The 13,135-nt window shown below is 51.5% G+C and overlaps 1 protein-coding gene and 3 non-coding genes across 4 annotated transcripts; all 4 read left to right on the top strand.

Moving 5' to 3' along the window:
* Window positions 1–1,996: 1,996 nt before the first annotated feature.
* Trnay-gua (transfer RNA tyrosine (anticodon GUA)) lies at window positions 1,997–2,085 on the top strand. Its single transcript is given in 2 exon segments — window positions 1,997–2,033; window positions 2,050–2,085. It is a non-coding gene; the product is annotated as a tRNA-Tyr (tRNA).
* A 3,431-nt stretch (window positions 2,086–5,516) lies between these two features.
* Trnay-gua (transfer RNA tyrosine (anticodon GUA)) lies at window positions 5,517–5,606 on the top strand. The gene is given in 2 exon segments: window positions 5,517–5,553; window positions 5,571–5,606. It is a non-coding gene; the product is annotated as a tRNA-Tyr (tRNA).
* A 3,805-nt stretch (window positions 5,607–9,411) lies between these two features.
* On the top strand, window positions 9,412–9,500 carry Trnay-gua (transfer RNA tyrosine (anticodon GUA)). Its single transcript is given in 2 exon segments — window positions 9,412–9,448; window positions 9,465–9,500. It is a non-coding gene; the product is annotated as a tRNA-Tyr (tRNA).
* Window positions 9,501–10,280: 780 nt separating this feature from the next.
* On the top strand, window positions 10,281–12,846 carry Abt1 (activator of basal transcription 1). Its single transcript, XM_046452430.2, has 3 exons — window positions 10,281–10,560; window positions 10,837–11,036; window positions 11,121–12,846. The coding sequence occupies exons 1-3, from the start codon at window positions 10,326–10,328 to the stop codon at window positions 11,499–11,501; spliced, it is 816 nt and encodes a 271-aa protein (XP_046308386.1). The 5' UTR covers window positions 10,281–10,325; the 3' UTR covers window positions 11,502–12,846.
* Window positions 12,847–13,135: the final 289 nt, after the last annotated feature.

Raw genomic sequence — 13,135 nt, 5'->3', positions numbered from 1 at the left:
ATGGATTTTCTATTTACTATTGAAAAGACAGACATGAAGGACTTGCAGACCCTGTGTATGGTTTTAATAAGCCTGGACTCCCTTTCCCCTCCGGTAACCTCTGCCTGATGCTTGTGACTTGTGCTTGAGCACTGTGAGAACAATACAGGGATATCCTACATAGAACAATATTGCCAGTTTTAATTTGCCCTCGTGTCAATTGATTTACTGGGTTTGTGGTTCACAAAGATCAGTCCCCTTGGCTGCACTGGCTTTTTTTTTTTTTTTTTTTTTTTTTTAAAGGACTGAAATACTTAAAAATGTAATTTCTTGCTGAATCCAAGACCCATGGCAACATCTCCAAAACCAAGGCCTGGACTTGCCAGCCAACCTGATTTGCACTATGACACTTTAAATTGCAGAGGAGTCCTTGATTAGAGGAGGTAAAAAGGCTTGGGGGTGTCTTAGAAGTCTTCTAAGACTGGGAGTCTTAAACAACAGAAATTAACTTACTCATAGATCTAGAGGTTGGGAAGTCCAAGATCAAAGTGCTGAGTGGTTTGTTTTCTGACAAGGGCTTTCTTCCTGGCTTGCAGACACCTGCCTTCTTGCTATGTTCTCTAGTGGAGCGACAAAAAAAGCCTTCATGAACTCTGGTGTCTTTTAAGAACACAATTCTATTGGATCAGGGCTCCAGAGTTTTTATCTTATTTAATCTTAATTACTTCCTTGCTTCACCTTATCAAAGCATTCAACTTAGGAACACTTGGTCTTGAGAGGTGCAAAGAGGAGACAAGAATTCAGGGACTTAATCCTGCTTCTAGGGCAGACTTGGAAACCTGTCCCAGGCTGGGCCACAGATCAAAGAAGTAGGAAGTGTTCTGCCCAAGAGCAGTTACCTGAGCTAGCTGTCCCAAAGGGTAGCAGTCTTATGCAGCTCAGAAACCCATAGCAGTATGCAACAAACGAACTCGGCCATCTTTAGAAAGTATTGTTCAAGAGATCTTCTGTACACACAACTAGATTCTGGGGTGTAACCTCTTGGAAAGTGACCTAAATTGAAGCAAAGAGAAATTAACCTAATCTATTAATATTAGAGTTTAAAGATAAAATTAATTTTCATTCAAGCCTATCACACAGGAGCCTCATGAAAGATAAAGTATTACTCCTTTGCTTCTGTAAGCAATTCTAGGATTTGAGTGGAAGAAGTAGTATCATTTTCTCATTAATTTTTACATTTGTACAAAACCCAATAGGGTTGGGGGTAGAGCTCAGTCATAGAAAACTTGCCAAGCATGAGCAAGAGAACAGAGACAGAATGTGAGCCTCAGACTGTTACAGAAACTGGAAATAAAATTAACTAGTTCCTATGTGTGTCAACCCATTGCTCTGTCATCCTAAATATCAGAAATCTATAAAACTAAAGAGGAGCAGTTTTATGGTTGTTGTATTAAATTTTGTATGTTTTTATAAGTGTCCTATATGTAGGACGATGGGACATGTGTTAAGATCGTTACATTAAAAGTGTTTGTTTTCGCTCCATATTGATGGGGTCTGTCCGAGTTAAAAGTGTAACGATCTGGTTTATCTACAGGGACAAACGCCAATGAAGGTACATTGTAGTATGCTATTAAGTTTCTTTTCTTCTTTTTTTTTTTCTATTGAGTTTTAACTTTTTTTTTTCTCTTGCTCCTCCTCCTCCTCCAACTAATCATCTCTCTGAAACTGCAGATGGAAGTATTTCAAATCCTGTTTATAAGTGGAATTCAAAATTGGCTATTTAAATTTATCACAATGAAATGCCAGTGCTAAATTCTTCTGAATTCCTGGGCCTCCTTATTTTCTTTCCTTTGCAAACTCGTGAGCGGCGGACCGGGCTGGTTTTCGGATCCCGGGTCCATAGCTTAGCTTTCCAAGGCTTTGGAAAAGGTGCAGGAGCCTCAGGACACCAGGGCGTGCGCAGTGAAGCCGCGCAGCACAGCGTTGGCACTCGCAGCGGCGGGGCTGTCTGCGTGGCCCTTCGATAGCTCAGTTGGTAGAGCGGAGGACTGTAGTGGGCGCTCCTCAGGCATCCTTAGGTCGCTGGTTCGAATCCGGCTCGAAGGAGCTCACGTTTTGCGATCGCCGCCATCCCCACTCTCGGAAGGCGGATTCCCTCGCGCCTGTGCTCGCTGAACCCGTACAAAACGTTCTCGGTGTCCGGGAGTCTCCCCGGATTTAAAAAATTATGCTTTGCAACAACTTTTAAACACCCCTAATCCGATATTGACCGTCGTTAATGTGATTCAGTCCCCGGAAAATCCTCCAGCCCTGATAAAGCTGGTCCGAGCGGCGGTGGGCGGATTCCCACGCGCGTCCGCCCCTCCGCCGGGCCACAGCCCGAACGCAGCAGCGAGACCCGCGGAGCGGCCGCACGGCGGGCACGCGCGCCCCCTGGTGGCAGTAGCCCGCATCGCTCAGGCTCCCGGGCACTCTGCGGACCCCTTCACCCCAGAGCCCCGTCCTGGCGATTTAGGGGCCTGTTTGTCCCTCTCAGCTAAAGGACATCAGGCTGGTTTTCAGTTGCGGCTGAGAAAAGTGTGGTGCACTTACGAATCTCCTGGAGAGATGTTTATGCCGCCTGCGACTCGGGTCCCATTGGAGTTGACAGTCACTGCTTGCAGAGAAACCAGAATCACAGGAAGGAAGAATCACCAGGGAGACGGGCGCAGTGTCCTCCCCCTCGGGGAATGAGCTCCAGAGCAGAGCTCTCACTTAACAGGACACACTTGATAATTTTGTGCCAATCTCATTAAAAGGTATTAATTCCTCTCTCAAAAATGTGATCTCAGAGACCCAGAGACCTCGACGACAGGAACGTTAGATCAACGCCGTAGCAAAGGAATCTTGGGTCGCAGTACAAGAGTCGCACGAGGATGCTGCGCCTGGCACCGTCTCCTCCGTCCTCTGCCGCCCAGCTCTAGGCTTTAAGTGAAGGACACCTGGACGCCGGTGTGTGCGGAACCGTCTGCGGGGCTCGTGAAGAAAGTGGAGGCCGGGCCTTCTCGGGACAGCGGTCCGAGGTCACCGCCTGAAGCGCTCTACAAACCGCTCCCATCAGGGCGACAGCGGCAGGGGTAACGGGCAGCTCGGGGTGAACTTGCTCATTTGAGAGCGAGTTGGGGTTGCTCTCTCTCTCTCTCTCTCTCTCTTCCTCTGCTCTCTGCTCTCTTTCTCTCTGCCCTCCTCCTCTCCTCTCTGCCTCTCCTTTTCTTCTTCTTGGGGCAGCCCCCCAATAAACCTCTCGGTTGAAAAAAAAGAAAGCGAGTTGGGGGGCTTAAAAAAGACTCCGATTTTCTTTCCAAAGGTGGCGCTCGGGCCTTGGGGGCCTTTAGTAGATAGCCCCGGTCGAAGATCCCCGCGAAGGCCGCGCGTTCCCCTGGGGCAGGCGCCCTCCGAAACCCTGTCCACACTGGGCAGCTTCGTGGTCCAGCACCTGCGGCAGCCCGAGGCCCCGGTGCTGGCTGACTCCAGGGCCGGGAGGGGTGGACGGTTGTGAGGACTCCGGCTGGTGCTCAGCGGGCCGGACGGGAGAGACACGTCGTGTGGGGAGAAACCTGCAACCCGCTGGGGGAACCCGAGTTCGGGTCGGCAAGACAAGGGGAAAGGGAGATCCCCGAGGACGGAGGGGAAAGGGGGATCCGGGAGGACGAAGGGGAAAGGAGATCCCCGAGGACGGAGGGGAAAGGGGGATCCGGGAGGACGGAGGGGAAAGGAGATCCCCGAGGACGGAGGGGAAAGGGGGATCCGGGAGGACGAAGGGGAGAGGAGATCCGGGAGGACGGAGGGGAAAGGGGGATCCCCGAGGACGGAGGGGAAAGGAGATCCCGGAGGATGGAGGGGAAAGGGGGATCCGGGAGGACGAAGGGGAGAGGGGGATCCCCGAGGACGGAGGGGAGAGGAGATCCGGGAGGACGGAGGGGAAAGGAGATCCCCGAGGACGGAGGGGAAAGGGGGATCCGGGAGGACGGAGGGGAGAGGAGATCCCCGAGGACGGAGGGGAAAGGAGATCCCCGAGGACGGAGGGGAGAGGAGATCCGGGAGGACGGAGGGGAGAGGAGATCCGGGAGGACGGAGGGGAAAGGGGGATCCCCGAGGACGGAGGGGAAAAGAGATCCCGGAGGACGGAGGGGAAAGGGAGCTTCCCGAGGACTGAGGGGAAAGGAGATCCCGGGGGACGGAGGGGTGCCACAGCCCCGCTGGCTGGGCGAAATAACCAGGGGGCGAGTGACGAGGAACTTGTGAAGGCTGATACGGTGGGACAGGAGGGGTATATATACATAACTAAGGACACACAGCTTATCTAATTAACATAAACTAGATACAGCAGTCAACCAATAAGGAATCAGCATCTCATGATTACACACAGCTTACCTTAATCGACAGGATCTAGACACAGCAGTCAGTCATTAAGGAATCTCCACACTTAATGGCTCGCTGGCCTTACTTCTCACACCACTCCCTCTGGCAAAATGCCAGGCGCCATCTTGACTTGTTTAGGACCCTAACAGAGGGGAAAGGAGATCCCCGAGGACGGAGGGGAAGGAGATCCCCCAGGACGGAGGGGAGAGGAGATCCCCCAGGACGGAGGGGAAAGGGAGATCCGGGAGGACGGAGGGGAGAGGGAGATCCCCGAGGACGGAGGGGAAGGAGATCCCTGCCTGTGGCAGAACTGTCGAAGACCGAAGCTGCGGTCGGTGTCCTCCACCGCGATGAGCGAACTCGGGGACGTGGCTCTAGGGGAGGGCCCGAGCCTCTGCGCGGGGCGAGGTAGGTAAGTCACCGCAGGATGCGGGCGTGGATCCCGCCGCCTCCCGCACGCCAAGCGCCAAGCGAGCGCCCTAGGGTCTGCGCCGCGCCCGCCCTGCCCCTGCCCTTCTCGGTGTTCGCAGCCACCTGGGGTCTCCGCCCTTCGGGGACACCCGACGGCCTCAGCAAGCCGGGCAGCATTGCGCAATGAGAGAAACAGGAGAGAAAACATACAACCCTTGACCTTCTGAGTTTGGCTTATTTCAAACTCGAGCTCCATCCATTTTCTTGTAATGATTTCGTTTTCTCTCTGCAGTGAGCTGACTTTAGCGCTTCGGGAGGACGGAGAGCAGTGTATAGCTGGCCACATGTGCTTTCATGCCGGTAAACCCAGACTCTCTGATAAAGAAAAGAGGTGCTCACTTAGGAGGGTAGGATATCAGCGAGAATCGGGGAGAATTCGCCCGATATTAATTATAAATAGAAGAGGAGGATATGGGGTCTTATTGGTGTTTTCGTTTTGAGATAAATATGTAGAGAGCTTGATGACTTTAGGTATACCGCCCAAAGAATTTTACATATTCGTAGACCCATGAAACCCCATATCAGGATCATTACATAGACTATAGGCTATTTTCAGTATCTGAGAACGTTGTTTTTAAACGTGTTCATACTTTTTATATAGGCAAAGCAGAAATCATCAGGGCACAAATTATTTTAAGTACCCTAAACAGTCACCCCCCGTGTATCCTTCGATAGCTCAGTTGGTAGAGCGGAGGACTGTAGGGGATCTGCAAACAGTCATCCTTAGGTCGCTGGTTCGAGTCCGGCTCGGAGGATTAGAGTTTTGATCTAGACAAAACACACCTAAACCTGTTTGTACGATTGTGAGTAGGTTCTCCTGCTTATGTGTCTAAGCCATGTCCAGAATGAACTAGGAACTCAGTCCCTTCTGGAAGCGGTAGATGAGTAGGCCTAAGTAGTCTTCCTACCAAGTCTGCTCTCACCTCGGGTCTGGAGGGTGCACCCCGCGGACTGGTGACCCCACGCAGGATCCTACGACGAGGGGGTTAGTTTTTATAAGGATTTATAATTCTTGTTAGGATTTATAAGCAGCGGCCTTTGGGTTCTCAGTCACCTTGGTACTTTCTCAAGAATTTTAAGGCGACATTTCGAACGGTCACTGGAGCAAAACTTCATCACCCAGACGCAGCCCCATCCGTCCAGTCCCTTTTGCACACACACCCACCGCCCCCACCGGATCCTTCCGCAAACCCGAGACGTGTCCCCAGTTCCCCGCGTTCTGTTTGGGAAAGGTCGGTGTGCAGGGCGAAAAGGGGCAGCACCCCTCAATCCACCCAGATGCCCACGCCCAGGAGTGGCGACAAGTGAGTGGCGCGTGGACAGGAGCTGAGTGTCTTGGGAGTGCGGCTGGCGCCTGTGCAGGGAGATGTCTCGCGAGCTCTGTAACCGCAGGCACTTGCTACCCGCCCGTCACTCGGGGCTTACGCCCGTCCAGGCTCCGGGTGACCAAAGGCATCTGCTCACAGCCCCTCGGGGACCCGCGGCGGTACAGGGCTGGCGCGCAGGGCGCCCCCTGGGGGACGGTCCGCGCCCGCCGGGCAGCAGGCTGGGTGTGCGGCCGGATTCGCCCGCGGGACTCTAGGGGACGCGGGCTGCCAGCCCCTGGTCCCTCTGCGCCGCGCGCCCTCGTCCCGGCGACGTGCATTTCTAGAAGACCCTCACCAGGCGGTGTGTTCTTGCCTCCCACGGAGAGGAGCCGGCTGAAAAACTCATGAAATATTAGTTGTGCGCTGCAGACTCACTGAACAGGATCTTTTGAAAATGTATTTTTCCAAGACGTTAGTTATGAAGAACTTTAATGAGTGAGGATCTTTTGTAGATAAGTTAAGAATACAGTGTTTCCACAAATTTCCTAACTCATGAACTGCCGCAGTCTGTCTGGCTGCAGCAAAATAACCGGGGGGTGACGAACAACTTGTGAACGTTGATACAGCAGGAGTAGGAGCCGTTTATTGCAGGACAGGAGCAGTATTTATACATTCCACAGAGCTTATCTAATTAGCATAAACTAGATACATCAGTCAACCAATAAGGAATCTCCACACTTAATGGCTTGTTTTTGTTACTTCTCAAACCACTCCCTCTGGCATTTTGCCAGGCACCATCCAGACTTGTTTACGAACTCTAACATTCCCCTGGCAAAATGCCAGGTGTTATTTTGACTTGTTTACAGACTCTAACATTTCCCCCTTTTGTTTAATTTAAATAACGACCATAGTGGTTTTTACAGAAACACCATAAATAACCTGCTACAAGCAGAAAGGGAGGATACAAAATGCCACAATACCAAGCCACTTGATGGCTCCATGCAAGAAGCCCTTGGAAAAATTATACCAGCAATGACACTGTTAGCAAAGATACCGAGTTACAATTTGTTGTAGATTACAGTTTGTTGTCTCAGTCCAGGTAAAGCAGTGTCTCAATAGATTAACTCACAGTCCCGGTAAATCACAGTCCAGGTAAGTTCTGCAGGCAGCTAGCTTAAATCACAGTCCAGGTAAGTTCTGCAGGCAGCTAGCCTAATCACAGTCCAGTAAGCAGCAGGCAGCAGCATGATCCGAAGTCTCGTCCGTTTCTCAGCCGAAGTCTCAGTCCGGTTCTCAGCAACACTGGAAATTCTTCCACCTCGTCCTCACCGGCACTGGGACGAAGGCAGGAACTCTGCAAGATGCTAAAGAAAATCCTGTAGCATTCCACTAAGAAAACAACCTTCTGAACAATTTAGTACATTATCTCAAGATTTTACATTTGAAATAAGCCTTAATAGTGCTCATTACTCATTAGCTTCCAGGTGTGGGAGAACCATTGTAGTTAATGGCATTGAAAATGACCAAACATCAGGGACACCGTAGGTCTGTGGCGTAGCCTGGGCAGCCCCAGATGGCCCTGGGGAGTGTCCCGGACTCAAACTGCTACTGGGCACAGGGAGCAAGAGCCTGCGAGACTGTGCCTCCAGGTCAGGTCTAGATTTGGGCTCACGGCAGTGGAAGAGCCAGCTCCCGGGCCAGGAGGCGGGGAAGGGCCAGTCGCTGCCACCTCTTGGAAAATCCTTGCTGCGCTGTGACCGGCTTGCACACTTGGCAGCCGCCTCTCCGCTTCACGCACCCTCCGGTAACGAAAAGTATTTAGTAATAGCCTTTTGCTGCAACTTTTTTTCTGATAATCCTTCTTCTGAACTTTCTTTTTCTTTCTGACTAGAGTTCTTGGGCTTTTATCAACACATGCCCTAACTATTCTTGGTTCCACTGGGGTGCCTTCTTCCCTTAGTAATTTACTTCTCACCCCTTCCATATTTTCATCACAAAGACAATACAATACACTGAGACAAAACAAGACACAAACATACTGTATCAATCTTCTCCATTTTCTCGAAATGGCCATTTTTCCTCTCGCCCTATCTGCCTAGGGACGAGCAGATTGCTCCCATCCTATCTATGGACGGGCAGCTTTTTTCGTCACTTACCCCCAAGTGTCCCGGGGCTCCCCGTAACGGGCCACCATCTGCCGCAGTCTGTCCGGCTGCAGCAGAATAACTGGGGGGGTGACGAAGAACTTGTGTACGTTGATACAGCAGGAGTAGGAGCCGTTTATTGCAGGACAGGAGCAGTATTTATACATTCCACAGAGCTTATCTAATTAGCATAAACTAGATACATCAGTCAACCAATATGGAATCTCCACACTTAATGGCTCGCTTTTGTTACTTCTCAAACCACTCCCTCTGGCATTTTGCCAGGCACCATCCAGACTTGTTTACGAACTCTAACATTCCCCTGGCAAAATGCCAGGTGTTATTTTGACTTGTTTACAGACTCTAACAATGAACTTCATAAAAGACAAGTCTGTTCATATGGCTTCCTGTTTTCCCCGTCAGCGTTCAGGAGCCAGGAAGCTAAACGTCACCACTGGTGCGTGTTAGCAAAGCAAAGCTGACAGTCGTCTTCTAAAGGGAATATTTACACTTCTCTTATAGGTGAAGAGCGTGCTGTGTTTGCTGGTTTTGCCCCATTATAACTGGGCAATATAGCATGAGATACCCAATTCCTAAACGACACAAAAAACACCTCTCATGTTTGGTGTCTATAACTTGTGTCGAACCCTAATTTTCCTTGTTTTTCAGAAAGCTGCATCAGTTTCCCAAATAAATTGGGAAGTACTGTGCTTCAAGATGGTGAGTCTTGAACCTAGCTGTCTATTTTTATGAAAACCTTACTATAACCATTCGGTTTCAGCAGCGGAAGGAGGCTGCTAAGCAGACGGAAGAGCAGGTGAAGTGCTAAGGGTGGTCCAATCTATTACACTCAAGGGAGCGACTTGGACAATTGGTGGCAATTTAAGAGTTACATGAAATACTTATGCAATAAAAAGCATAAATCTTGAAGTTCGTGGGAATAAGTTTTTCGTGTTCTTGTATAATCACTAGTGCAGATCATTTTTAGAACATCTCTAATACCTTCAACAACTTCCTCCTGTTCATGTGTTTTCAAGGTGGATTTGAATAGCCAAAAATTAAACCATGAATGCAATATTTAAACTATACTGCAGGAGGTCACAGCATGCCCTTCGATAGCTCAGTTGGTAGAGCGGAGGACTGTAGGTGTTTACTTGTGGTCATCCTTAGGTCGCTGGTTCGAATCCGGCTCGAAGGAGTTACCTTTTGGAAGGTTCCAATCTCTGGGTCCTGGTCTCTAGGATCCGTAGCTGTAGGACGCAAAAATCCAAAACCCAAACAAACAAAAACACACCCACACCGGGTTACCCCAGGTACTCCCAAAGGAGACTGCAAATGCTTGACTGACAGACTGAGTCCTTGGAGGGAGGGAAAGAGGAAAGATTCCTACGACCCTCTGTCACATTGGAACTTGTGAGAGAACATTTTAGATTCTTCTCCAAAGTACCAGTGCTTCAGAGATCACTCTTGCGACTGTGGCTGTGGCCATGTCTGACCACTGCGACCTCGGGGGAGTGTGGGTTTGCACTGATGGTCCCGAGGCACCCCAGAGGGCGAGGGCCAGGGTCGTGGGGGTGGAGGTTGCCAAGGCGCCGAGCAGGCAGTATTCAGGTGCGAGCCAGTCCCGAGCGCAGGCAGCGAGCGCTGAGGCCCAAGTCGTGTGTGCATCCCGCAGAAATTTGCAACATAAATAAATACGGATGGTATATGTGGAGGATATATCATTGCAAAATAGGAGTCAAGCAAGTTCTCTAATGGTCATACAAATTTTCAAAACATTCACAACGCCCCTGGCCCTGAATCTGCTCCTCACTTCCGCCCTCTAGGACCCAGCCCTCTGGGCTAACCCGTTGTCCCTCTTGTCGTCGCCGCCTCAGGCCGCAGGCCGTCGTGCACAATTCACGTCACGGCAGCGGTCGCTTTACGGCTGACTTGTTACGTAGCTTCCGGCTTGGAGCTCGGCTCTTGGTCGCGCCATCGGAAGCGACCGCTTTACGGCTGTCGTGCTTCACGTATCCTCGGCATGGAGGCTGAGGAGGCTGAGGCAACTTCGGAGGAAGGGCCGTTGGACGCGCCAAACCCGAAAACAGAGGCGGAGGAGGAGCCGGAGGAACGCGAAGAAGCAGCTTGCAGCCAGAAGCGGGTGGTGCCGGGCATCGTGTACTTGGGCCACGTTCCGCCGCGCTTCCGGCCCCTGCACGTCCGCAACCTGCTCAGCGCCTATGGCGAGGTCGGGCGCGTTTTCTTCCAGGCGGAGGGTGAGTGCCCAGGTCTTGGCGGCGGGGGTTCGGCTCCGAGTCCCGCCCCCGCGCCGACTCGCCCCTGACGGGCACGGACCAGAAGTCGCGGCGGGGACTTGAGCCCGGAGGGAAGGGGCTGTGAGTCGGGGAAGCGGGCGCGGGGCGCATGCGCCTCGGAGTCCTCGCTCCTGGCCGGGCAGGGAGGCGGGACCCCGGCCGGCGGCGGGGCGGGAGGGCGCGGCCCGGAGCCCTGCCCCAGAGCGGGCTGACCACTGCTCTGCCTTGGGTCCGCAGACCAGTTCGTGAGACGCAAGAAGAAGGCGGCGGCAGCCTCCGGAGGGAAGAAGCGGTCCAGGTACAGCAAGGACTACACCGAGGGCTGGGTGGAGTTCCGCGACAAGCGCGTGGCCAAGCGGGTGGCGGCCAGCCTGCACAACACTCCCATGGGCACCCGCCGGCGCAGCCCCTTCCGGTACGACCTGTGGAACCTCAAGGTGAGGAGAGCGGCCGGTCTCGGGCCCGCCCCGTCCCCTCCGGTCCGACCTGTCCCCGAGCTTTCCTTGTCTTGTCGCCTACAGTACCTGCACCGGTTCACCTGGTCCCACCTCAGTGAACACCTGGCCTTTGAGCGCCAGGTGCGACGCCAGCGCCTGAGAGCAGAGGTGGCCCAGGCCAAGCGCGAGACGGACTTCTATCTCCGCAGTGTGGAGCGGGGACAGCGCTTCCTTGCCGCCGACGGGGATCCTACCCGCCCCGACGGCTCCTGGGCGTTTGCCCAGCGACCCACGGAACAGGAGCTGAGGGCCCGCAAAGCCGCGCGGCCAGGGGGGCGTGAACGGGCCCGCCTGGCCACAGTCCAGGACCAGGCCCGCTCCAACCGAGGCCTCCTTGCCAGAATCTTTGGAGCCCCACCACCCTCGGACAGTACGGAGGAACCTTCCCGGGCCAGGGACTCGTGAGGCCGGGGAGGCCGGTCACCTCCCGTGGCCGCTCTGCTTCCTGTGCACCTCGTGCTGGAATGACACCGACACCCAGGCAAACGTTTTCAGCCCGTTTCTGAGACCAGGAGGCTCGGGTCAAGCCCAGACATGGAAGTTTTGAGGACCTCCCCTCCTCTTTTGCCCTGTAACTGCCTGCCTCAGACACCTTATTCGTGTTATTAGGATACTTTTGAATATTGCTGATGTCTGCTTGATTGGTAGCCTTCCTCTTGTTTAGTAGGGTCCCTTAAAAATGCCACTTTCTTGGCCCAGGAATGGTCTTTACATGTAGCTAGAGTGCAAATGGATAGTTCAGGCAGTCTTGTTCTGTTTACTGAGTACAGATAAGGGAGCAGCATCATTTTATTTAGGAAAACAGATATGAATTACTGGGTTATGTTTGGATTAGGAACCTCCTCCCTAATGTATTTATAGGAAAAAAAATGCTTTTATTTTTAAGGATGAGAGTCATTTGGCAGATTTCAATTTTCATCTTGTGTTGCGTTCACTGACCTTCACTCCACCTCCTTGTCTCAAAACCTTCATCCAACCTAGATCCTTTTTTCTTTCTCTGTTTAGTTCTTTAGCCTAGAACATTTATTAAACCACAGTGAGAGACAGTGACAATGGGAGATAATGACCTTGGTGGTAAGAGTCTGACAGATCACTGGAATAAGATAGATGAGCATCATGGTAGAAGCATATAAGGGATAGAGTGGGGGCTAGGGCAGGACATGGAGTGCTCTCAGTGTGGAGCTGATTTCTGATCACCGGCAGCAGGAGGGTCAGTCTTCATGTCTCCCCAAGGTCAAATTGAGAAAATGGCAGAGCAGAATTCTGAATGAGTCTTGTTTGCACCTACAGTTCAGACTGCTTCATAGATAGAGTGTTGGGGCAAACCATTGTAAAGGACAGAGCTTGGAGGGAAGTTGGGATCAAAGATCTCTCAAGTGCACTTACATGTGTGTTGAGGCTCTGAGGGATTCACAAATACATGCAGAGCAGCCCTGATTACTTCAGAGAATCAGGATGATTCATCAAAATGAACTGCAAACTTGGGTGTCACAGTACACTGAAGTCTATACTCAGTCTCAGATTAAAATATTATTATCCAGCAGGAAGTCCTTGTTAAGTGTGATTATAATTTGGTTTTGCTTGTGCTTTTTCTTTAGTTCTTGGAACCCCACCCCCACCCCCCATTAATGTAATTATCCTTGTTTTTTGGAGTGGAGTGGATTCATCCACTTCTTTGGTTGTAAAATGGACATTATGATCTTACTCGAAAGTGTGCTTTATTGGGAAAGTAAAAATGACCCTATGGTGAGCTTGGTATGACATTTCTCATAGCTCATGTTCTGTCCGTTCAGACTTAGTACACAAACATCTGTGTGGTGTTAGTACCATTATGTTGGGAACTTGGTGTCCTTGCTTCTGTGTTCATTCTTTGTGAGTTTGTTCCATGTGGATTGTTTCTTCAGATCATTGTGCCTTCCAAAGTACCAGAGAAATCCAGCTTCAGGATTTGATAAGCTGTTTTCCTCATTTCTTCAGAATTACCCGTCCCTGTAGGCACCTGGGCTAGGTAAATAGATGCTAAGACAAGGAAGAAACTT

Source organism: Marmota monax, unplaced genomic scaffold, assembly GCF_021218885.2.
Source record: "Marmota monax isolate L192 unplaced genomic scaffold, Marmota_monax_Labrador192_F-V1.1 WCK01_AAM20220418_F8-fsc00141, whole genome shotgun sequence".
Lineage (NCBI taxonomy): Eukaryota > Metazoa > Chordata > Mammalia > Rodentia > Sciuridae > Marmota > Marmota monax.
Note: the sequence above shows the minus strand (reverse complement) of the source record. Positions and strands in the feature narration are given on the sequence as shown.